The sequence below is a fragment of the Danio rerio genome, chromosome 25 (assembly GCF_052040795.2).
Source record: "Danio rerio strain M-AB ecotype USA chromosome 25, GRCz13ab, whole genome shotgun sequence".
NCBI classification, from domain to species: Eukaryota; Metazoa; Chordata; class Actinopteri; order Cypriniformes; family Danionidae; genus Danio; species Danio rerio.
This window is the reverse complement of record NC_141045.1, coordinates 13,778,351-13,803,399: the sequence shown is the minus strand read 5'-3', so window position 1 is coordinate 13,803,399 and position 25,049 is coordinate 13,778,351. Positions and strand designations below refer to the sequence as shown.

Here is a 25,049-nt window from a genome sequence, read left to right as displayed (position 1 = left end):
CAGAGTTAATAAATAAGAACTAGCCATCCAAGTGTGACGTTTCTGATTGAACACGTCTTTCTTTGTTCAATTTTGATTCTTGACATATTTTTTGACCTTTAACCTCTTCCAGACTGGGCAGCGTGAGGCCACAGGAGGTCAGAAGGATGACAGTTTGAGTCCTGAGATCATGCCACCAAGTCCATCGCTCTTGTGCCAGGAAATGCCCCTTAAAGTACATGTCGGAAAACCCAGCAAAGGTGAGTTTATGGAACACAATGGTGCTAGACAACAGGGTTGAGGATCTACTAGCAGTTTATTTGCAAGATTAGTCAGGCAGGCAATGGTCAAAACCGGGGAAGCAGATACATACAGATAATCCAGAATTGTGGTTACAAACAGGTGAATGGTCAACACAAGGAATCAAAGCGAGAAAACAAGTGTTCAAAACACGGCTAGGCTAGATGAGACAAGAGAATGCTTCGTAGTGTTACAAGACAACCGAAAATAAGACTCAGCAAAGTCTGTGTGTTTGTGTGCTGTATATATGGTCCATGTAATCATCCTTTGAGCAGCTCCCAGGTGTGTGTGTAGTCAAAAAAGAGAGAAAAGATTTGTAGTTCTCCAGTGATCCGTATGGACTAGATCGCTGGTGATTGTGACAGTTTAACAGTTTTGGATACTATCAGCTTGTTAGAAGATATTTTGAAGAATGTTGGAAACCAGTAGCCAGTAGATTATTTGTTTTAGTGTTTAACAGAATATAGGAACTCATAAATATTTGGAATAACTTGAGGGAAAGTAAATTGTGACCAGATCGTTTGAAAAGTGTGAGTGCTCTGCATTGGGCTCAGGCAAAAAAAAAAAAAAAAAATAATAATAAAAATTACATATATATATATATATATATATATATATATATATATATATATATATATATATATATATATATATATAAATTAAAAAAGTAAAAAAAACTTTTTACTTTTTATTTTATTAATAAAATAATAATAATTTTATTATTATTATTAATTATTTTAGTTTTTGACTGTACAATTTAAATTGCTTAATCTTTTATTTTATTTATTTGCATTTTTTGGAGCACAGAATATGGTATTCATACAATTTTTAAATAGTTTAGACATCCACTAAAATTTAATGTGCAGAAAAATATAAATTGTCATTCTAAATTTGTACACTTTTCCCTTATTTTTCAAAACATTAGCTTTTGCTCATTTATCAGGAATATGTTTTAAATCATTGTAAATTTAGCATGGTCACTTTTTATTTAATATATTTTGATAAGATTAGGACAGAGTATGTTGTTACATTTTTACATAAATTTAAATGGTTTCAACCATTGTTTTTGTGGGCGTCACAGTGGAGCAGTCTGTAGCTCTGTCGCCTCACAGCAGAAAAGTTACTGTTTCAAGCCAGGGCTGGGTCAGTGTGCGTTTCTGTGTAGAGTTTGCATATTCTCTCCGTGTTCGCGTGGGTTTCCTCCGTGTACTCCGATTTCCCCCACAAGTTCAAAGACATGCTGTAAACGTGAATTGGGTAAGCCAAATTGTCTGTAGTGTATAAGTGTGAATGAAAAGTGTATGTGTGTTTCCCAGTGATGGGTTGCAGTTGGAAGAGCATCCACTGCATAGAAAATACTGAATGCTAGATAAGTTGGTGGTTCATTTCGCTGCGGTGACCCCTAATTAATGGGGGGACTAAGCCGAAGGGTAAATGAATGAATGAATTGTTTTTGTAGTTTTAATAAAACAATAATGTGTGGCTTTGAGAAGTTTGTGTTTTCAGATCCTTAAAACATTGTTGTGTAACTGAGTGGTTAACTTGTAAAGTATTTTCAGAATTTAGATGTTATGTAAAGATACCAGACTTTTAATAGTTCAGTTTTTTTTTCAGTTACTGAAAATCATTTTTTACTGGATTTAGGCAATGACAAAACAAGTTTTCAACATTTATAGTGGTTTTGTCATACTATTTTAGTGTTTAGCCATCAAAAATACAGAATATGGTGAAATAAGGACCACACAAAAAAACCAGCCAAAATAAACCCGATACACTGTATTTAAAAAGTTCAGACAGAGTGTTTGTAACCTAATTGTTTTTCAAAACTAAGCCGCAGCCATTTTAAAACCATAAACCTTGCATGAGCAAAGTGTGATGCCTCAGTCATAATTACTAAAGGTATTTTCAGTTTAGATGCTGTTTTGAATACTTGGTTCTCTGGCTTCAGGCAAGCCCCACACATAAAAAAAACTATTTACATACTTTAATCTTTCGTCCTTTCTATAATCACATAATTAGATGTCGGTAGAAATGAAGCGTGGGATTTTGTTTTGCCAAGCACAGCAACTTTCACATGAAACAGCAAGTCTCAGACAGGTGTGTGACGTGGAAACAGATTCGCAAAGACTAAATAAGCAATGGCACAAGAGTGCTGTTGTGATAAATATCAGAGTGCTCCATTATGCTTTTTCAGATATTGCCTTTCACACAATGTGGTTGTTATTGTCTTTCCACAAAATAGTGTTCAGTAATTCAGTCTTCTTGCACAAACATGGTACTGTAGGTTTAAATACAATTTGCATAATGCCAACCTATAGTCTCCAATTGGCTACCTACACAAATGATATCTGCTTTGATCCTCACACACTGTAGCCTGGCCTGGAATAATTGTATTCATGTTGTCAAAAAAAGATGCTGGGTGGAGTTTTTGTACATTGAATTCAAATCCTTTATTCATGAACTTTCATATTAAGTGTTTGTGTATATTTGTTAAAATCATTACTGTTCTAATGCACTCTAATCAGTCGACCAGGCACAGCACACTTGGAAATTGCACATCGAACGAGCACTTTCTTTTTTTATAGACCTTTTTTATCAAACGCGAAATTTCCCATTTCCCAGGCTTTGTGTGTACATGTGGCGAGGATGCTTCAAACTTCCGGTTCACATTTAATATCAGTGGATTGCGTCTGCGTTAGAGTTGTTTAGACAGATTTGAAGTGATGGTTGTAACCTGTTTTACTTAGTTAAACGTCCACAATGTCAACAAGGAATAGCAATATAAGTTTGCGTTGGCAGCACTATCAAGACTACTTAATTGGGTGGATGATATGCTGTATACAAATTGTACCGCATGTCTTTGGATCGCAGGGAGAACATGCAAACTCCACACAGAAATGGCAACTGACCCAGCCTGAGGCTCGCACCAGAGACCTTCTTGCTTTGAGGCGACAGCACTAGCTACTGTGTCACCGCTCCTGCTGCAAACATAATATATGTAACCCTTGTAGCAGATCTAACACAGGTGGAGCTGGGGTGTAGGAGGGTCTCCGAAAACGTGCTGCAGATAACAGCATAAAACAATGCGAAGCATTTAAACTGATGAGGAGCAAGCTTATTGGCTGCCGAGATGGCAGTAAAAAATCTCCTGCGCCATGTTGTTAATGATGCATGAGCGAATTATGCCGAGTTCAGACTGCATGATTTTCAAAGTAGTCGTGTCACAGATGTTTTCACACTGCTTGACTATCTGGGTTTCGTCGCTGCTTTGTTTACACTGCAAGATGGATCGGCGACAGGGACTTTCACATTGCATGACTTTACTATTGGAACAATCGCCAACAACTTCGTCTAAACTATGTCTCACAGCCAAAAACACGTAGTATATCTTTTGTTATTAACTACATACTGAGAAAGAAACCTTTAATGGGGTAGAAAATGTACATATTTGTTCACCTAGGTTTAAAGGGAATTAGCCATTTCTCCTCAACGTTGATAATAAACTAATTTCTTTCTGTATGAAACATCAAACAGACACGGTTGCTTCTGAGTCATGAGTCCGTCAAAACTTCCACTAGTTTTTCCTCCATTTCATGGGTCCAAATAAACCGAAAAAGAGCGCTTTTAACTTCTCCCCCAGCCTCCCGCTGGCCTGCAGCAGGTATACATACACGCGCACGCAAGTGAATGCCACTCTCTCATTGGCTGCAGGCGATCGCTGATGTTATTTTCAGTCAAAACTCAATTCACACGGCATGATTTGAATCGCAGACAGCTCCAGATATTTAGCATGCCAAATATCTCGCAGGCATCGGCGACTTATCGGCGATTCTCTCAGATCGCGTCTTTGATAGTTCACACTGTGTGATTGTCACTCAGGTGCACGAGCAGCGATTTGCCTGTGATTTCAGGCATTTGTCGGCGATTTCTCAAAACCTGTCGGCGAGCCAAAATCGGGGCTAAAATCACGCAGTCTGAACTAGGCATTAGGTGACCTATCAACCTGCACACGCATAGAGTTTCATGGCGGAATTTTCACTTGTTGATCCATTGTGAAGTTTGGCATAGATGGCATAGAATAACAATTTAATGGCTATAAAATAATTAGTGATTTTATTTTTCAGTTCCCAAAAAAACTTTTCAACGAACCGAACCATTTTGGTCTCATAATAAAGAGCATTTTAGTTGTTTAAAAAACCTTCTGACGCCGTCAATATCAAGTCATGTTGTTTCTATATAGCACATCCCTAAGTCTGAAATATAGTGCATTGTTTCTGTTTTATTAAAAGGCATGCTGCATGAAATCCTCTTATTATGAGTTTCATATCTGGTTGAAGGCTGATCCTTGCTCATAAGGGTCTGCTTATCAGGTTTAATGGGGTCTTTACCCTTAGTTATGAGCTTTTTGGTCATTTGCTCTGCTGGACTTTGCACTCTGTGTGAACTTGCTTTGAGTCTTATCATGGACAGACTGTAAACGCACACAAGTTTATACGAGTCCCCAGAGTTTGGATTCTTAACTAGAGAAACATGAGAGAGTTTGCCTCGTGTTTGACGCAAAAATCTTGACCAGGCATTTTTTCAGGCTGTATTTCTCCATTTGTGTGTAAGCAAAAGACTGCAGTTATTTTACATTTCTTTTAATTGTGAGGAGAATATAAGACGCAACTTGCTTTGTCCTGCATAGACTCACATGTCCACACAGGTTATGCCGTCATGTGTTGAGTTGTGCGGTGTTGTGGGCATTAGTGTATATTTTTGGTCCTGTTTTGTCTTGCTGTTGGCTCGGATAGCAGAAGCATCAGATGTCATCTTCACACACTAAGAAACCCACATCAGGCTCTTTCTGCAGTAAGACATGCGTGCATGAGTGTCATGCATATTAAATGTTTATGCCATTGTTTAATACTTAAATCATAAGCAGATTATTTGATTCAATTTTCACATTTACCAGAGAAAACGGTGGCCATGTATATTATTTTATGTGTGTTATTTAGTATTTAGATGTGCCGTAAAAAAAAAAAAAAGAAATCAGCAATTGAGAAATTCAAAAGTATTTTTAATAAGAAATATATTTTATTTAGAAATAATAATATAAATGATTAGTTAGCTCAAAATTAAAAAGACATAAACACAATATAATTAGTGTTTAAAATGGCCTACAATGGTTTGTCAACACATTTTTCTACTTTCTCAAGATTCTCTATATTTTATTTATTGCACAGTTGTAGCTGTGTGTATATTTATACAGTTGAGGTCACCGAACACATTTTACGCCCAGTTTTTCCCAATACGTTTATAAAGCAGTGCAGGACTGGATGACAGAAAGGAATTAAAAAGTATTTCTGATGATTAACCCACCCAAAAATGCTCTGTTTGCACGATTTAATTAATATTATTGCCAAACACGTTTAAATATTATTTCAAAACTCCTCTGTTGTTTAATGTTTTTTAAAAATATTTTAAATCTTTTTTTCATATGTGTAAAATGAAAGTTTAAATGACTTAAACTGTTAAATTTATTTGTATTGTCTATACCTAAATTGTTATAGCTTTTGTTTGTTTTATATTAGTTTATTTAAATAATTTTTTTTATTTTATCCGATATTTGTAATTCTTGAAATGATTTCAGTAGCCTATTGCTTATTTTATCTAGATCTATGACCCTACAATAGTAAATATATAATTTGTAAAATTTTATTTTTTTCTGTTATATTTATATTTTGTATTACCTCCAAAATAAAGAAAGAAACCCAGCCGCTTGCGGCATCAACAGAGATGTGAAGCAAGCTCTTTTTTTGCCCGGTCTCCCTCAAACACACACACACACACACACACACACACTTGCATATAAACTTGCATGTTTCATGCACAAACACACCTTTTAAACTTGACAAACTAGCAACCCATCCCTGGGAAACATCCACACACATTCACACACACACTCATACACTATGGACAATTTAGCCTACCCAATTCACCTGTATCACATGTCTTTGGACTGTGGGGGAAACCGGAGCACCCGGAGAAAACCTACGCGAAGGCAGGGAGAACATGCAAACTCCACACAGAAACACCAACTGAGCCGAGGATTGAACCAGCGACCTTCTTGCTGTGAAGCGACAGCACTACCTACTGCGCCACTGCCTCGCCCATATATATATATATATATATATATATATATATATATATATATATATATATATATATATATATATATATATATATATATATATGTGTGTGTGTGTGTGTGTGTGTGTGTGTGTGCGTGTATATATGTATATATATATATATATATATATATATATATATATATATATATATATATATATATATATTTGTTACAATACTATTTAGAGTAATTTAAGTTTATGTTTTACAAAAAATATATAAATATAATATATTTTCAATATAATTCAAATTAAGTAATTAATTATGTAAACCTAAAACCTAAAGTGATTGTTTGTCTATATATACTTTTGACCTCAGTAGTGGGGGTTATGTGATCCATTCATTGCATATCTATACTGTCACATAATGGAAATGTCAGTTCAGTTCAGGGTTTGTGCTCAGCGGGTGCGCAGGAGCCGCTGCTCACTGGAATCCAGTGCTGTTTGACTGGACGCAGCAGGTCGGCCAGAGCAGAGACACACTGTTGTTTTGTCTGCTGGTAATTTAATGCTTCTCCACTGCATTACATCATGAGCCTCACCACATGCCTTCAGCTCGAGCTTCAGGCATCCGTCAACACACACACACAAATATAGACATACACACATATTCATACGAACACAAACTAACTGATCTTTCACAAGGCTTCATGTACAGACATGCAAATATCCAAAATACTGGTTGGCTTTTATCTAACATTGACTCTGAATGGATATCTTGGATGTATATTTGTATAAATCTCACAGTTTTTTTTACAACACCAAGTTCAAAGATGGTGAAAACAGCTGTTCCTCATGGAATCTCACAAGATAAGACATTTTCACCATCTTAAATTCCCAAAATTCCCTCACAGCAATGGTAAATGTTAACATTTTGGGCCCTATAAAACTCAAAAACTGTTTTTTTTTTTTGTGATGAAAAGTAACTAATCGCAGGTAGTAAATGTCATATATTTAATAAAATACAATACAGTTTTCAGTATTCATTAAGGAGATTTATGCTAGCAACTTGCTACAGGCTTATACAATACATGCTAAGTGGGCCCTATGAAACTCAAAAACTCTTTTATTTTGTGATGGACTAATTTTTTGAACTAATTGCAACAATTATTTTTAACAGAGTAAGGAAATTTTCACTGTATATTTGATAATATTTTTTTCATTGGGAGAAATTCTTATTTTTAATTCAACTAGAATAAAAGCAGTTTTTATTTAAAAAAACAAAAATTTTAAGGTCAAAATTATTAGCCCCCTCAAGCTATATTTTTTTGATAGTCTACAGAACAAACCATCGTTATACAATAACTTGCCTAATTACCCTAACCTGCCTAGTTAACCTAATTAACCTAGTTAAGCCTTTAAATGTCACTTTGAGCTGTATAGAAGTGTCTTGAAAAATATCTAGTCAAATATTATTTACTGTCATCATGGCAAAGATAAAATAAATCAGTTATTAGAAATGAGTTACTAAAACTATTATGTTTAGAAATGTGTTAAACAGAAATTGGGCGACACGGTAGCGCAGTAGGTAGTGCTGTCACCTCACAGCAAGAAGGTTGCTGTGCTTTTTACATTAAGTGATTGGTAATGTTATCAGATTACAATATTCTAGAAGTAGTCAGTAATTTGTAATCTATTTCTTTTTTTAAATAACTCACCCAACACTGGTTGTATGCTAACACGTTTTCCTGAATTTAATCTGCTAACATTGGATGCTGTGCAGTCTATGAAATCGACAAAATCCTGCTAGATTTGCTAGTTTTGTTTACTGCAGTAATTATGGCAATACCATTATTTTTACTGTACTAAATGTGTCAGCTGCTGGATTAGCTTTTATACTCACTCTTTGAATAATGTTTTAGTTTAGGATTAGTTTCTTACAGTTCAAATTTAGTAAAGATACCGTGTGTTAAAATGTCACCAGTGTTACTGTTTGAAACCTAGGGTGGTAATGAGATCTTAAAATGTATGAAGAGTCTTAAAAAGGTCTTAAAAGGTATTGAGTTTCACTCCTGAATATACCCTGATAAATGTTTGTCATCAAACTTTACTCATCTATTTACCAGTAATCCATTCACAACAATCTGGATTGTGAAACCATCAATAGATATGCACGTGTATAAATCTACATTTGCTTATCTACAATCTGAGTGTATAAAGTAGCTGTTGTGTCTGTACACTATGAGTGTAGTGTAGTGTAGTGTTCGCTAGAGATGTGAGAATGGCAGAGCCTCGGATTATCTGGCCTGCCATCAGGTATTTTCTAACTGCAAGCCATGGGGCATTTAAAGTATACAGAGCACAGAGAACAAAGTATGTGCTTGTGTGTATTATAAAAAAAAAATATAGAAATGGCGAGAGAAGTTTGTGTCAATGCAGTTGGAAAGCAACTTTTAGGGCACTTTAAATGGATAGTTCACCCAAAAATTTTAATTTTTAATGTTTACTCTTTGTTTAAAAGTCCAGGGTTTTGCTGCTAATTAGGTTGTTCATTATGAATGCTATTAGAATTTCTTATATTTATACTAGGGGCACACAATATATCGATTTAGCATTGCTATCACAATGTGTGGATCTGCAATAGTCACATCACAAGATATGCAATGTTGCATTATAGTTGACCAGGAGCTACAGAACATGTGTGGTTTGTAGCGTTACTACCTAGTTTAACCATAATAGAGTGAAGGTTTATCATTTGCATGTGTTTTTAAGACCTGTAAATGAGCATTTCATAAGAGTTTTTGACATTTGGGCACAGAAAAATGAAGATGTTTGGAGGTTTAACAAAGATTATTTGTATTTAATTATTTATACAGAATTTGTGCAAAAAATCTTTTTCTCTCTTAGAGTTTTTGTCTTGTTTCTAGTCCAAATATTTACAAATTAAAGTGAAAGCAAGATTATTTTACACTAGTGACGGATCATACAGATCAAACTCTTGATTTTGAGTTTTTTCTTCAGAAGGTGAAAATAAAGCAATATTTTTACTTGATCTAAAAATTGGACTAGAAACGAAACAATGCAAATTTCTAAATAAGAAAAGAAGTTTTTGCATTGTTATTACTGTACCTGAATAATGTTAGACTCTCCAGAAAACTGACAAATAGAGCTATTTATCTCGTAAAACTGTATACATATTGTAATATTTATCAAGGAAAATAAAAAAAAAACATCACAAGTTCAGAATTTTTCTAATATTAGCAGCCCTAATTTCTGTTCTGTTTTTTGATTATAATTGAATAGCTACTTATATTTGTAGTTGTTTTAAGTTTAACCTGGTTACCGGTTACATTTTTTTGTGAACTTTATTTATTGAATACAAGGGAATAGTAGAGCTGCATGATTCTGGCTAAAATGAGAATTACAATTTTTTGGCTTAAAATAAAGATCACGATTTTCTTACGATTCTGTAGATGTAAAATAAAGATTAAAATGAGTCGGCAATTATTATTGTTTTTGCTCAAACATATGGTAAAACAACAATAATAATATTATGTGTAGGTCTACTGGTTTCTATAAATAATTCTATTCTACTTATAATAATGCAATCTGTCATTGACAACATTATTAGACCACTTTATTTACTGGTAAAATCAACTTTATATAGGCTAGCGGAGTTATACTGACACTGTAAACATTTATTTTCATGCACAACTGTTCGCTAAGAAAGAAAAACATATCACATGCTTGTCGCAATCATAACTCTAAAATGCGATATGATTATGATGTGCACACTTTCATTTTCACTGCTAAGTGCTGTTCATATTTTGCGCGCAGCTCTAAAACGATCACACTGTGCCACAAACTGAATACTGTTCAGTTTATATTACCTGTTATTCACAGTTTTGGGAGGTTCTGTTCTCTAAAGTAGATGCGCGCGTCTATCATTAAGTAGGGGGTGCGCACACCCTCTCTGTGATAACAGCTCACGGTCAGCAGCTCACGTCACATGTGATTTCCTGGCCGCGAATACAGCATTATATGAAGACAAACATGACATTTTTAGGTGGATTATACCTTATAAATACTGTATATGACTTTTTTTTTAACATCATTTGGAGGTGTCCATGTCACTGCCATGTATGTGAAACAGTTAAAAAACTCGTGCAGCCGCCTTTTCTTCTCTCCTGAACTTGAAAATACGGTTGGCAGAATCGTAGAAATGCTGGATTAAGATCGTCTAGGGTAGTGGTGGGCAAACTCTGTCCTGGAGGGCCGGTGTCCTGCACAGTTTAGCTCCAACACTAATAAAACACACCTGAACAAGCAGTGTCTTCAAGATCACTAGAAATCTATAAGCAGGTGTGTTTGATTACAGTTGGAGCTAAACTTTGCAGGACACCGGCCCTCCAGGACCGAGTCTGCCCACCCCTGGTCTAGGGGGTCGAATCGAGATCGCCACCTTTTTTCAATTAATCATGCAGCTCTAGTGAATAGCACTTGTTGTGTACAAATGTCCAATTTCTGCTATATTTTTCTTTTAAAAACTTTTATAAACATTTAACACTAATCCCAACTACCAGCCTCTTTGCTTTCTCTTTACCTTACTTTTACTCTTTACTCCTTTACTTTAGTAGATAAGGAAACGGTGTTCTATGCACTTTACTGAAGACATCAATCAGCCTACCTATTTAATTTAGCTTGTTACAACCAAAAATTTGTTTCAAAGCTATTTCTAATTTCAGTTCTAATTTTCAGCAAACAAATAAATGAACAATAAAAATGAAGTGTCGTCAAAAAACTGCACAAGTTATATCCAAACACACGTCCTATTCCCCATATGGTCCAAAACCCAACAGATGAACAAATCTAAACTTGTTTTTTATTAAAACAAATATAAACCTGCACATAATAAATAATACTACTACTAATAATAACATTATACAAATGCAAATTGTCATAATTGAACTGAAAAAGCCCCCCAAGATGAGGCATGTTGAAAGTAATGATTTTTGTAACATTTTAATATTTTATTTTTTTCATATGTAAAGATATTTGTGTTTTTCTGTACATCAGTGTATTAAGTAATGTGTAAGCATTTGGACCTGCATAGGCGCATAACTAACGCGTTCTGTGCTGAACTTTAGACCAGCTTTTAGATGGTCAATGGCGCGGCCTATTTCAGTTTCTCAAAATAGCAAAACGCCAACACTATGCCTTAACACACCCCCTATTTAGACCAGCACACCCATGAGTCCACAAAGTTGTGCAAATGGATTTGCTATTTAAACAACAGGGTCTGAAAATGGCAACAAATCATGCCAAACATGTTTTATTGCGCCGGGTGTATGATTGAGCCCTTAGACTTTCTGGATAAAATAATTACTAAATGATTTTTCTTCAGTCCTGTTCACTTTCATTACACTATTTACATCATTTACTAAAGTAATCCTGTCAGAATAGTCCCTTGACTTAGAGCACAAGTATTACAGCACCTTATTCTGGAGTTTTCTTAGAAAATACAAAGTTCCTCCTCCCGAGTCATGACTTTTCATGAGCGATTTCAGGATGCTTGAATTGGCCTGACAGGATGTTGACTTTGAAAAGGAGTGAAAGGAAAAAGGAAATGACTGAATTGCATTTCAAAGGCATTTAAACAGTCACTCAAAAGTTTGGTGACAAAACACAAATGATTCAATCATGAGTGGTTTTCTTTATTGCTCAACTGTTACACCAATCCTCAGCAGATTAGATATATTTTGGTGAAGTCAAAACTATTTGAAACGGGTTGTAGGTTTTCTATGTAGTAGTCAGATAAAGCAATAAAGAAAGGACAGCAGCTTGTTCAGGTCAGCAGCAGCTGTGCAGATCCATGAATTATTAGAGCTCAGTGCTGAAAGCTCATGTTGAGGGCAGGAGAGGTGGCAGGTGCGTACCCATAATGCACCTGTGCAGAGCGTGAAGTTTGAAGAGTGCAATGATGCCTGCAGTGAAAGGTCAGAGGAGGGGGAGGAGAGTGATTTTACTGCTGCGGTTATAATCATTTTCTTTATATTACACTGATTTTTATATTGTGATAAAAGTAACGATGACAGTAACAATAATATTTAAAGCAAAAGGAAAAAAAGTCATGACATGGCAAAGTATGTTGACCCATACTCGGAATTTAACGCACACACACAAGCAGAGAAAACACACACCATGAACAGGTGAGATTGACAGGCATATTGGTGCAGTGGCAGCAGTAATGCAGTCGATGTACCGGTCTGAGCCAAAAGGCAAAGCTCTTGATTTGCTGGTCAATCTACGTTTCTACTCTGACCTTTGGTCATGAACTTCGACCAAAACGACAAGATCTTGGATACAAGTTGCCGAAATTGGTTTCCTTGGCAGGGTGGCAGGATGCACCTTTATAGATATGTGAGGAGCTCGAAGTAGAGTTGCTGCTCCTCCACATCGAGAAAAGACAGCTGAGGTGGCTCAGGCATCTGTTTCGGATGCCTTTTGGATGCCTACCTAGACAGGTGTTTCATTCATGTCCCACCGGGAGGAGGCCTCGGGGTAGACCCAGGAAGCGCTGGAGTATGCCTCTCGGCTGGCCTAGGAATTCCTCAAGATCCTCCTGGAGGAGCTGGAGGAAGTGTCTGGGGTTCTCTCCTGAGACGGCTGCCCCCGCAACCCAGCTCTGGATAAGTGGAAGAAAATGAAATGGAAAAAATGAAATGAAAGTAACTTATCGCTTTTTTATAATAATTTTTAGGGGTGTTTCACCTTTATTAAATTTGACAGTGGAGGAAAGACAGGAAAGCAGAGACAGGGGAAGGATCGTCTTATGACATCAAGCTGGGAATCGAACTCGGGTCGCCATGAGCACCATAGTGACATTTGTCGCGCACCTAACCACTAGGCTATTGGAAATGCTCATTTGCATTTAAAGGAACACTCGTAAAAAGCTTTTACTATCAACCATTCCGGCGCCTAGACAGCAGGTCCGCATAGGAAGTTTGGCCAGAGGAGAAATGGTTGTGCCCAACTGAGCCTGGTTTCTCTCAAGGTTTTTGTCCTTCACTTTCATCAATTGGTAAAGTTTTGTTCCTTGCCACTTGCTTGCTTGGTTTGGGACTTGTGGAGCTGGGCATCGATGGATTTGCTCTTCAGTGTTTTAGCAATGAAAATTAAACCACACTGAACTGAAACTGAACTTCAACTCTGAAAACTGGACTGACAGTTTCAATTTACTAGAACTTCTATGTTAAACTGCTTTGACAACATCTACATTGTAAAAGTGCTATAGTAAAAACGATGAATTTAGAGACACTAGAGATTTATTTTCCATGATGAGGGATAAAACATGCGCTTTTTCAACTTCGAATTTTGAAAGGTGTTGAGCGTCTATTCCTATTAGTACTTCACACATTCATCTTCATCTGCCTGCACTGTGATTGTCGATTCAAACCACTTCACAAATGTGTTGGTCCTCTGGCGGTGACCTCTCTTTGGCTTTGTGGCTCACTTTCACTCGGCGGTGCACAAACGCACATATAAAAACACAGCATAATGAGGGCTTTGGTGGGTGGTTTGGGAGGAGCAGACAGGCTTTTCTCTTTGCCGAAGGGGGAAAAAAAAAAACTCCTTCTCTCCAGAACATTCCAGATGAGCTCACACCCGTCTGTCCCAGATCAGGACAAGGATGAGATGTTTAAAAGAAGTCAGAAAATTTTTCTTTTTTTGTGGTGCAGTCTCTTTATGTTTTGCATCTGCTCTTGAATTGGTTAAAATCTGAATGAGTAAGAGAATTTGAAGTGAGCTGGTACTTTGGGCTCTTTTGTTGTGATGTGTAGAAATCATTTCATTCAGTCTTGCCTCACTTTGTTTTTCTCTTCACACACATGCGCGCGCACACACACACTACAGGAAGTGCTGACTCTGCAGGGTATATTTAACACACTCGCTCATGTTTTTGGTGAGCAGAAGTCCGGATGTGTTCCTGCTTGCTTGTGTGTACAAAGTAAAGCTGGTCACTTCAGTCATAATGAAAATGTATTAGGCTGGGAGATGGTGTTCAAAATTAGGTTTTTAATTTGTTTTTAATTATTAGTGACCTAATTATATTCACAAAGTAAAATTATAGATAAAAAAAGCATAAAAAAATTTATTGTCTATTTTAACTTTTTTGAATAATAATGTAATAAAAGTAATGACTATTATTATAATGAATCTAATAAAGGAATATTTAAATAAAGTATATATATATATATATATATATTAGCGCTGCCAATGGGGTAAAAATAAATAAGTAATTAATAACAATTTATTTTGCAATTATTCATGATTAATCGCAGTTAAAAGACTGAAACTTCTAATTTTGGCTATTTAAATGTAAAATGTTAATTAATGTATTATTAATTAATTAGAATTTCAGTTTTTTTGTTTAACTTGTAAGACAGATTTCTTCATGTAAACAACATACCTGCAATAAACCATCAAGATCCTCAAACTGTTGGCTTGACGGCCATATTCATTACAGAAATAAAAACACAGGCATGTAAGTGCCATTTGAATTTCAAAACAATTAATGCCCATAACAAACAAAATACAGGCATTGCAAATAGGAAAATTGGAAAAGTCTAATAATAAAGTAATGAATACAAACAATTGCACTCATTGAAAAGTTGTATTACTGAGAGTTGAGAACATTCATTTAAAAGTAGAAGATATTTTGTTTAGTCCTCCTTTACATTCAGCCAGTTGCTGAGACAGACCAGTCTGTTGACATTATCAGGGGACAATGTGGCCCTTTTTTTATGGATTGATGTGACCTGAGAATGAGAACAGTCTCTCACAAGTAGGGTTAGGTATCGAAACCCAGTGCCATGTAACCGGTATGCACCAGACCAAATCTGCATATAAATTTCGGTGCCACTGGTGCTGCAACAAGGACATAAGAAGTATCAAGAGGTACATCAAAGGCACACATAGGTATGCGTTGTGTCACACCAAAGACTATAGGATTCTTAAAGATACTTTTGTCGTACCATTTCTAAACATTTAATTCTAAATAACTAAATAAATAAATCTAAACTAACTAAATAGCGTTATTTTCCCCCAATTTCTGTTTAAAAGAGACATTTTTTTTTACACATTTTTAAACACAATAGTTTTAATATCTCATTTCTAATAATGGATTTATTTGATCTTTGCCATGATGACAGTAAATAATATTTGACTAGATATTTTTCAAGATACTTTTATACAGCTTAAAGTGACATTTAAAAGCTTAACTAGGTTAATTAGGTTAGGCTGGTTAGGGTAATTAGGCAAGTTATTGCATAGCTTAATAGCATATAATTTTGTCTTAAAAATCTTAAAAATGATGTTTAAAAATTAAAAACTGCTTTTATTCTAGCCGAAATAAAACAAATAAGACTTTCTCCAGAAGAAAAAATATTATCAGACATACTGTGAAAATTTGCTTGCTCTGTTAAACATCATTTGGGAAATATTTAAAAAAGAAAATAGAATATATATATATATATATATATATATAGTTGAAGTCAGAATTATTAGCCCCCTTTGAACTTTTTTCTTCTTTTTAAAATAACGCTTTTTTAAAAAAAAAACATGAAAAACAATTTATAGAAACGACAAGATGCACATAAATAAAAGAAAAAAATGCATAAAAAGTAAAAGTAGGAGTAAGAGTAGTAAGAGTAGCATAAACTTTGAATTCGATAAGAAAATATGTGCATAAACTGCGGTGGAAACACTATTACAGCACAAACTCCAGTATGCGCATTAAATCAAGTCATGTGTTTTTGTTCTAAGAGATTATGTGATGATAAAAATGTGTGTGAATGGATAAACCAGCAGGCTGAGCACACTGTAAAACGTCTAAAATGTTGTTTTGGTCATTCTAAAACGCCTTAACCCTTTCAGTATTAGTGTTATTAAATTATTAATGACCTCCAGAATCAAGTGCATCTGTGTTCCGCGTCTCACGCGCGTTCACTGCAAGTCAGGATTGTTCTCTTAGGCGCAAGTAATTTATTAAGTGAAGAAAAGATTGACGCAGCTTCTCCTACCGCAGCAAATTTTGTTTTATTGTTGATATTTGGCGGCAGATAATCAGGAAGTGACGATTTTATTCGCTTTGACTTGTTGGAAGGAAACGCTGCTTTATTAGCAGGTCTTTAATACAATATTCCAGTTTTGCACATAAAGTTTATTTGCACTTTTGGATGGAAACATAGCTAATGTATCAGAGAAAGGAATATGAAGGTGGAAAAAAGAAAAGTTTATAAAACAGTTCATTTATAGTCCTTTGTCTTTCTTGCTTTTCACTCTGTGATGTTTTTGCTAACATTTTTATCATGCTTTCTGTTTCGAACTTCATCTCGAAGTGTTGAAGTCCCAGATTCACCCTCAAAACTCTGTTGTGAAATGAATCACCCGAAGGCTTAAATTCTCGCCTCTCAGGTTCTTCCTTCTTAGCTAAATATGCAGAAATGAGTTGAAACCTGCCAGAAACCGTCTGAGAGGTTATTAAATTCTGGAGGATTTTTCTCTCATTCTCCTCTCCTCTAATGGAATCCAAAACAGACTGCAATAATACCAACGCAATACATATAGGAGAGGTTGTGTCTAATTCCTATTCTAGGCTCGGGGATTCAGTGCTTCTCATTAAGTTATATAAAACCAAATATTGTTGTCAAAATGCAAATGTGAAAAAAAAAAATCCAACTTTTTCTGCCCACCAGTGTTATTTTAGTGACATTGAGATTCTTTTGTAAATTTTAGAAATCAGTTTTATTTAATATTTTCTTTAAAGTTTTTTTGGTGATTTGGTCGTGTGTTTATGCCCTTTAATGGTGCAGTATGTAAGTTTGACACCCAGTGGATGAATTAGGTATTGCACTTTTGATTCAAAACACACACTAGAGCAAGTTGCCAGATTAATGACACCAGCAAAGGCTGATTTAAGTCTTTTTCTAAAATAAAAGCAGCGGCGCGCAATAGAAGAAATATTTTCCATATTAAAAGTAGCTTTTTGTCCTAACCAACACTTTAATTATATTTTACAAACTAATCCTATTTCTTGCAGCCGAACAACAGGATAAACTGACAGTGATCACCTCAGGTACACCTCATTAGGGTTGGGTTCCGAAATCTGGTGCCTCTATAGCACCGGTACCTTGTATGTACCGGATCAAATCAGCATATGAATTTCGGTTCCTAGTTTCGGTGCCACTGGTGCTGCGACAAGGACGCAAGAAGCATCAAGGGGTGCATCAAAGGCACACATAGGTTCGCATGTCACACCATCTCTAAACATTTAATTCTAAACAACTTTGAGGAGTACAGACAGGCGATTTCAGGTGCTTGTTCTTGTTGCTTTGGGAACAGATGCACACAACGCACGCAGTACAGTGCATTTGCGACTCTCTTCAGATCAACACACCTGATCGAGATCATCATATTTGCTTAAACTAAGCGTTCTAAAGCGTATTTTACAAGCAAGGATTTTGACACGGAAACATGTAGCAGATGCTTTACAAAAGTTGCGTGTAAGGGGGAAACATGTCAAACTTAATGACACCTTTGAGAACTCAAAGGCAGAGGAATGCACTGTCTCTGACATCATTTGGGACTTTTAATGAGTGTGTATATAGGCACCAATGCTCTGATTTTAACATGATTTAGACAATACTCTGATTTACAGTCTAGACCACCATGTAAACAGTGATTTTTGATAACCTTAAAAGGACCACAGACACCTGCGTCTTGAAATGCGGAGGTTTTTTTCTATCAGATTCCATTAAAAGAGCACTCTTTCACCAGTCCCGGAAGTCCTCGGCTATGCAGAGACCATTATGAATCAGAAATCTAGTGTCTATAGTTTTACCTTAGGAAATGCAGTATTGAACAAGTACCAAAGAACAGTTGTAACACATTGATCAAATGTAGTTTTCAGTCACGCTCATGAAAGTCATATTCAACTCGTTTAGTTTTGCCTTCATTCATTCTTGATTTCCGTCTTCGACACATGATTTATTTACAACACATTTTTAAACATAATAGTTTAACTCATTCCTAATAACTACTTTTTTATCTATGGTGACAGTCAGCGCATAACATTTTATGAATGAATGAATCAAATACTCTGTTTTCCACCAAGGCAACCCGGGCTGCTGATATATAATTTTTTCTGAACTGGCAGTGGGTGGGGTAAAGGGACCAAAACAAAGACAGACGTTCCAGCACGTGACTCACATTTTCAAAGCAGAATATCTGACTTCAGCATTGTTTTTCAGATAAACAAGAATGTTTACTTTGCAAGTTTCTAATATCTGCAAACATATTGTGGTATTTTTATGCTTTTATAAAAACTTACAAACAGCACCTTTAATAGTTAAGTACTAAGGGTGTCACGATCCTCCAAATTCTCGATTCGATTACATTTTCGATTCTGAAGGCACGATTCGATTCGATTTTCGATTATGAATAATTAATTAATTAATGACCAATTAATTATTTGTAGCCTACCGTTTAAACTACCTGACCTGCATGGTCTTTGTTTTACCCATAAACAAATCATACAGTAAATAAATAAAGGCAAGTTACACACATAATTACCACCTGTCAATCACTTTTTCTGCAGGACTCGTGAATAGGCAGTGATCCGTGTCGTTATAATGGCGTCGGTAAAAAAAGAGGCACAACCAACAGGAAGCAGCCAACAGTATCTGAGGTGTTCGCTAAAATGACTAAGTACAAGTGAGTAAAAGATTGAAGCGGTCCTCTGACTGCCTGGACCTGCTGTCTGAAGCGCATGGCTGTGTGCGTCTGTGTCTGTGTGGTCACGTGATGTGCATTTTCAGAGGTAGAGAGGAAGAAGGGCTGCTCAGAAATGCTACACGCCACTGTGTATGTCAAATCGTTGTCGTTCTAAAATGCCATTTAAAAACAAAGACAGTGTAAACAGGGCCTGAGTGTGTACTTTTCGCGAGCGGATTTGCAACGGGGGCGGGCGGAGGATCGCCATGCCGTTGTTGTCTATCGGACGAACCGTACGTAATACGTACATAGCAGAGCTTGCAAAACTGTGTTTTTTTTTTTGTCGACAACACGAACGTTGTCAACATAACTCACTGGAAATCCAAAATGCTTACACACCGGCGACTTCATTGAAAGAGGAGAGGGTTTAAGTTCTGTCGACGGGTCTCCTGCTTCTGCCGTTTAACAAGCACTTCAACAAGCCTGTTTTTTTCCCGCTTGGCAAGCCAAGCTGACGTGACATGGGGGCGTGGCAGCATCGACGATTCTATTTTTTGATTCGATAATCGAAATTGAGCATAAATTTTGATCGATTTCGATTAAAAATCGAAATCGTGACACCCCTATTAAGTACTGAATAGTTATATGGTGACTAGGTGCTTAAAGAAACATTTATTATTATCAATGTAAGATGATGCTACTAAAACAGTAGTTCTGCTTTATATTTTTTGTTAAAACTATGACGATGATTCTTTGACGAATAGAAAGAACAGCATTTGTTTAAAAGGTTGAGTTGTTTTTTTTTTAATTATTGTAATTTTTGTTTTTCTTTTGTTTTTTTGTTCAGTGTATGTTGAAAGAATTGAACTAAGAGGAGTTACATCCAAATCAGACAAGTCAACCGAATACATCCTGGAGGTGAGTTACCTGTTAGTTTTCAGCATAATTTTTTATTATTTAGTAATTTTTTTAATTCAGTTTATTGTTGTGTTATCTTATTCAAATATTCTCTAAAAAAATTGTCAATGTCTCCTGAATGTTATATACCTAATTTTCCAGAATTGTTCTTACAATCTCCCAGATGACTTGCAGGGTTGAAAATGTTATTGTGTTGGTTTCATAGTGAAATTACAGTAGTTCAGTTTTGAGCATGGGGCAAACATACCATCAAACATTTTCCTTAGAATACTATACTGTAGAATTCCATTAAACAGCATCTGATTTAACTTGATAGAGTATGTTTATACAGTATTTATAAATATGTCATTTGCGACCTTTAAAAAGTGCTGAAAACTTGGAAAGATCTTGAAAAGTGCTTAGATTTGACTTTAGGAAAGGTTTAAGAATTGTGGACGTACATAATCAAATCAATGTCAAGGAAGCAACATGTGGACACATTTGGATTGGTGCTTACTTAGAGAAATATGTATTTATAAAGGACATGTCTTCAATATCACTTGTTTTAGATGTACTTTAAATAAATATATGTAGGCCGCTATAATCAATGTTTATAATTAATTAATTAGTTAATTTTCTTTTCGGCTTAGTCCCTTTAATAATCTGGCGTCGCCACAGTGGAATAAACCGCAAACTTATCCAGCACTTGTTTTACGCAGTGGATGCCCTTTCAGCTGCAACCTATCTCTGGGAAGGTTTATAACTAATGTTAACGGTAAACCATATATATATATATATATATATATATATATATATATATATATATATATATATATATATATGTGTGTGTGTGTAGCATGTCTATAAACAGTGCTGATTTGCCATTGTGTTCACATGCTCAACAGAAATGACTGGGATTACCCGTGAAAGTCATGCTGTTTACTGAGTGGAACCACAGAGACACTGGAGCGTTTTAAAGCTGTGATTCATCAGCCGATCGCTCATATGTCAGCTTATAGACAAACCAGCTGATCGTCGAGACTTTGAAATGCTTCAGTGTCGCTGTATTTGTGGTTACGCTCAGTAAACAGCGGTGAGTTTGCTGACTTTCAAGGCCAATCACTGTAATTTATGTTGAGCACGTGAACACAATGGTAAATCAGCGCTGTTTAAGAATGCGCTCAACAGCATCTAAATGTTCGTGGTAAATGGACGTTTTTAAAATGTCAGTACCGATTGGTATCAAATTCCAGTATCGTGACAATCATACTCCAAAGTTTACCTGATGAGAGATAATGTGTGGAACACACAACAAACCGACTATGTGGACCAATACTAACTATATTGCCTATAGCAATATAGTTATTGCCTATAGCAAATGTGCACATTTATCTGATATGAAAGACATCAGTGAACAAAGTCGTTTTTACAGGTTTTTTTGGTGGACAAATGTGTTCTTGGAGCTAGCTATTATCTTTTTATTAATTTTTCCAAATTGTTTTGATAAAATTTGTTTGTTCTGTAGACAATCGAACAAAAATTGCTTAAGCTGGCTAATAATAGCCTTAAACTGTATTTAAACTGCTTTTATTCTAGCTGAAATTAAACAAATAAATATTTCTGCAGAAGAAGAAAATATTAATGGAAACACTGGGAAAAATTCCTTGCTCCGTTAAAGATCAATCGGGAAATATTTGAAACAGAAAATCATTGGAGGGCTAATTATTTTGACTTTAGCCGTACAATTTTGACATGGTGCAACTTCTTTTTCCAGAACATACTTGTATTGTGTCATTTTTTCGTATGTTTTATAAATTAATTGTTGCCAAAATGGTAAAACTATGTATATTTTTTTTTCTAAGGCCTTATGGTCTGACTCTACTTTGTCGACTGTCAGCAAAACCCCTCAGGAAGTAGCGGATTTGATCTCTCAGGTGAGTGACAGTCATGTGTGTGTGAGAAATGTTGAGCCAATGTGTAAAGGCGAAAAGTCTTAAAATAAACTGTGTGTATCATAAACTACATGTTGTCGTTTTAATGGACTGGAAAGATTTCGAAAGGTGCTTTGATTGTGTAGAATTATCAGTGCTGTGTTCAGTATCAGTAATGGCAGCTTGTAAAAGTCATGAAACTCTTGTGTTATTGTGTCTTTTTTCCAGCTCTCTCCGCTCTTTCCCGATGAATGTCTGGAGAAGCTTCTGCCTCAGATGCCTGGACTTGATTCCACTCATGAACTAGATCCACGGTATTTCTGGCTTCTAAGCACAACATGCACAACTTTGCTAGTGATTAGTGTGTTTTAATAAATCTGGGCTTTAAATTGAATATTTGCTATATATTTGTAGACAGAATAAAAATTCAGTTTCAAAAATATAATTCACAAATTTTTTTAATGCTTAAAAACGTTTAGTGAAAATATAAGTTGAGAAATGTATCTATCTAGTATTGTTTTATTCGTGCCTATATTATTATTATAATTATTATTATTATTCATTTATTCATTCAATCAATCAAACAATTCATTTTCTTGTCGGTTTAGTCCCTTTATTAATCTGGGGTCGCCACAGCGGAATGAACCGCCAACTTATCCAGCACATATTTTACGCAGCGCATGCCCTACCAGCCCCAACCCACCCCTGGGAAACATCCAAACACACAAATTCACACTCATAAGCTGCGTCTCAAATGGGACACTATACACTATGAAAAAAAAACACATGAACGCAGGGAGAACATGCAAACTCCACACAGAAATGGCAACTGACTTAGCCGAGGTTTGAACCAGTGACCTTCTTGCTGTTAGGCGACAGCGCTACCTTCTGCGCCACCACATCGCCCTATTATTATTAATAATAGTAATTTTATTAATATTATTGATTTTATTATTATTATTAATTTTGTTTTTATTATTAATATTATTGATTTTTTATTATTATTATTACAAATTTTATTATTATTATTATTATTGATTTTATTATTTGTTTCGTTATTATTATGAATAATGATTTTATTATTGATTTTGTTATTATTATTATTATTATTATTATTAATTTTATTATTATTAGTAGTAGTAGTAGTATTGATTTTGTTAATATTATTATTATAAATTGTTTTATTGTTATTATTAATTATTATTATTATTATTATTGATTTTGTTTATGTTATTATTAATGTTATTATTTTTATTATTGATTTTGTTATTAGTATTTATTATAAATAGTATAATTATGAATTTTTATTATTAATATCATCGATTTTGTTATTTTATTATTAATTTATTATTATTATTATTATTGATTTTGTTATTAATATTGTTATTAATTTTGATATTGTATTATTATTAATTTTAATATTGTCATTATTATAATTATTAATAATACATTTTAATTCTTCTTCTTATTATTATTAATTATTATTATTATTGTTGTTGTTGTTGTTATTGTTGTTGTAATAATAATTATAGTACTTATTTTTATTTGACAATTTATATTGAATATATTTATTTATTTATTTATTTAAACAATTACAGCTACATTTAAAAAATTAAGAGACCACTTGACAATTCAGTTCCTTTGGATTTCTGATTTAAAGTTTTTTGTTTGAGTAAAATGTAATATGTTTATTATTGAAGTTTAATTTATTTCAAATAGTAATTTTAGTAAGTCTTTTTAGACAATACCTTTTTTAGACAATACCTTTTTCTAGTCTTTTTTTTTTTTTTAGATTTATTATTATTATTATTTTTTTTTTTTCTAGATTGATTTGGATGTCTGAATCAAAGTTGTACATCATGTCGGCACACTGCCAACAAGGTTTTCAGCACCAAGAAGAAGATAATATTTTGGGGCATAGTCATCAATAATTTTGTTAGACCACCCAGCCTTGGGTTTTGATTTGACTAATTAAAATTGTAATAAAATTTGTTCATTTTTTCTCAATCCCACAGATGCTTGACCTCACTTCCGCCTCAAGTTCTCAAACATGATAAAGTCCGTTTCTTCTTCAGCACTTCATCCGCACCACAGCTTCCAGCCAGCACAAGTGAGTCCCTTATTTCAAAATGGCTCATCCATCACACATTGCCAAAGAGCTTATCTTCTGGGCAACACAATAAGTTTCATTACAAATATTTAAAAACTTAAACTGCAAATTTTTGGTATTTTCATTAACCAAGTTTTATGTGATTATTATTTGTCCTTTTTTGATATATCATTCAAGAAAAATCATGGTTACAGATATACAGTTGAAGTCAAAATGACTTCTTAAAGCCTTATTTGTTTTATTTTGGCTAGAATAAAAGCAGTTTTTAATTTTTAAAAAACATTTTAAGGTCATTATTATTAGCCCCTTAAGCAATAATTGTTTTCGATTGTCAACAGAACAAACCATCGTTATGCAATAACTTGCCTAATTTCTCCAACTTGCCTACTTAACCTAATTAAGCCTTTAAAATGCACTTTAATCTGAAAACTAGTATCGTAAAAATATCTAGTAAAATGTTATTTACTGTCATCATGGCAAATAAAATAAATCAGTTAGTAGAAATTAGGTATTAAAACAATTATGTTTAGAACTGTGTTGGAAAAAATCTTCATTCTGAAAATAAAAGGGGGGCTAATAATTTAGGAGGGCTAATAATTCTGACTTCAACTGTACCTAAGTTTGCTTACATTGCAGCCAATTCTACAACCATTATTTGTAATCGAAGTCTGTGTGAAATCCAAATGTGTTGTGCTAGTGCAGAGTGTTACTCTGTAGGTGCACAATTAATTAATCCAAGTTTATCTACTTTTTTAATTTTTAATTCACAATATTATTTTACCATTAGTTTGCTATTAGTGAATGATGTGCATAAAGAAAGCCCTTACTCAGTAGTCCATTTTAGTTTAGGAAGGAGACCAACATAACTTCCTGTTCATGTGGAATTTTAAGAATGATCATGTGACCTATATATGTGAAGCGACCTGTAAATGTGAAAGAAAAATTGTT

General features: G+C 34.7%; 1 protein-coding gene and 1 long non-coding RNA gene across 2 annotated transcripts in view; both read left to right on the top strand.

The window, feature by feature from the left end:
• zcchc14 (zinc finger, CCHC domain containing 14) overlaps window positions 1–25,049 on the top strand; it is a 56,642-nt gene that overhangs the window by 13,006 nt on the left and 18,587 nt on the right. Inside the window, exons 2-6 of the mRNA XM_087311916.1 lie at window positions 113–239; window positions 20,011–20,081; window positions 21,923–21,994; window positions 22,220–22,305; window positions 24,007–24,101. Of these exons, the coding sequence (XP_087168042.1) occupies window positions 113–239; window positions 20,011–20,081; window positions 21,923–21,994; window positions 22,220–22,305; window positions 24,007–24,101 (451 nt within the window). The remainder of the gene's footprint in view (window positions 1–112; window positions 240–20,010; window positions 20,082–21,922; window positions 21,995–22,219; window positions 22,306–24,006; window positions 24,102–25,049) is intronic.
• LOC141380919 (uncharacterized) lies at window positions 9,616–14,520 on the top strand. Its single transcript, XR_015526303.1, has 4 exons — window positions 9,616–10,036; window positions 10,204–10,634; window positions 10,830–13,267; window positions 13,327–14,520. It is a non-coding gene; the product is annotated as an uncharacterized LOC141380919 (long non-coding RNA).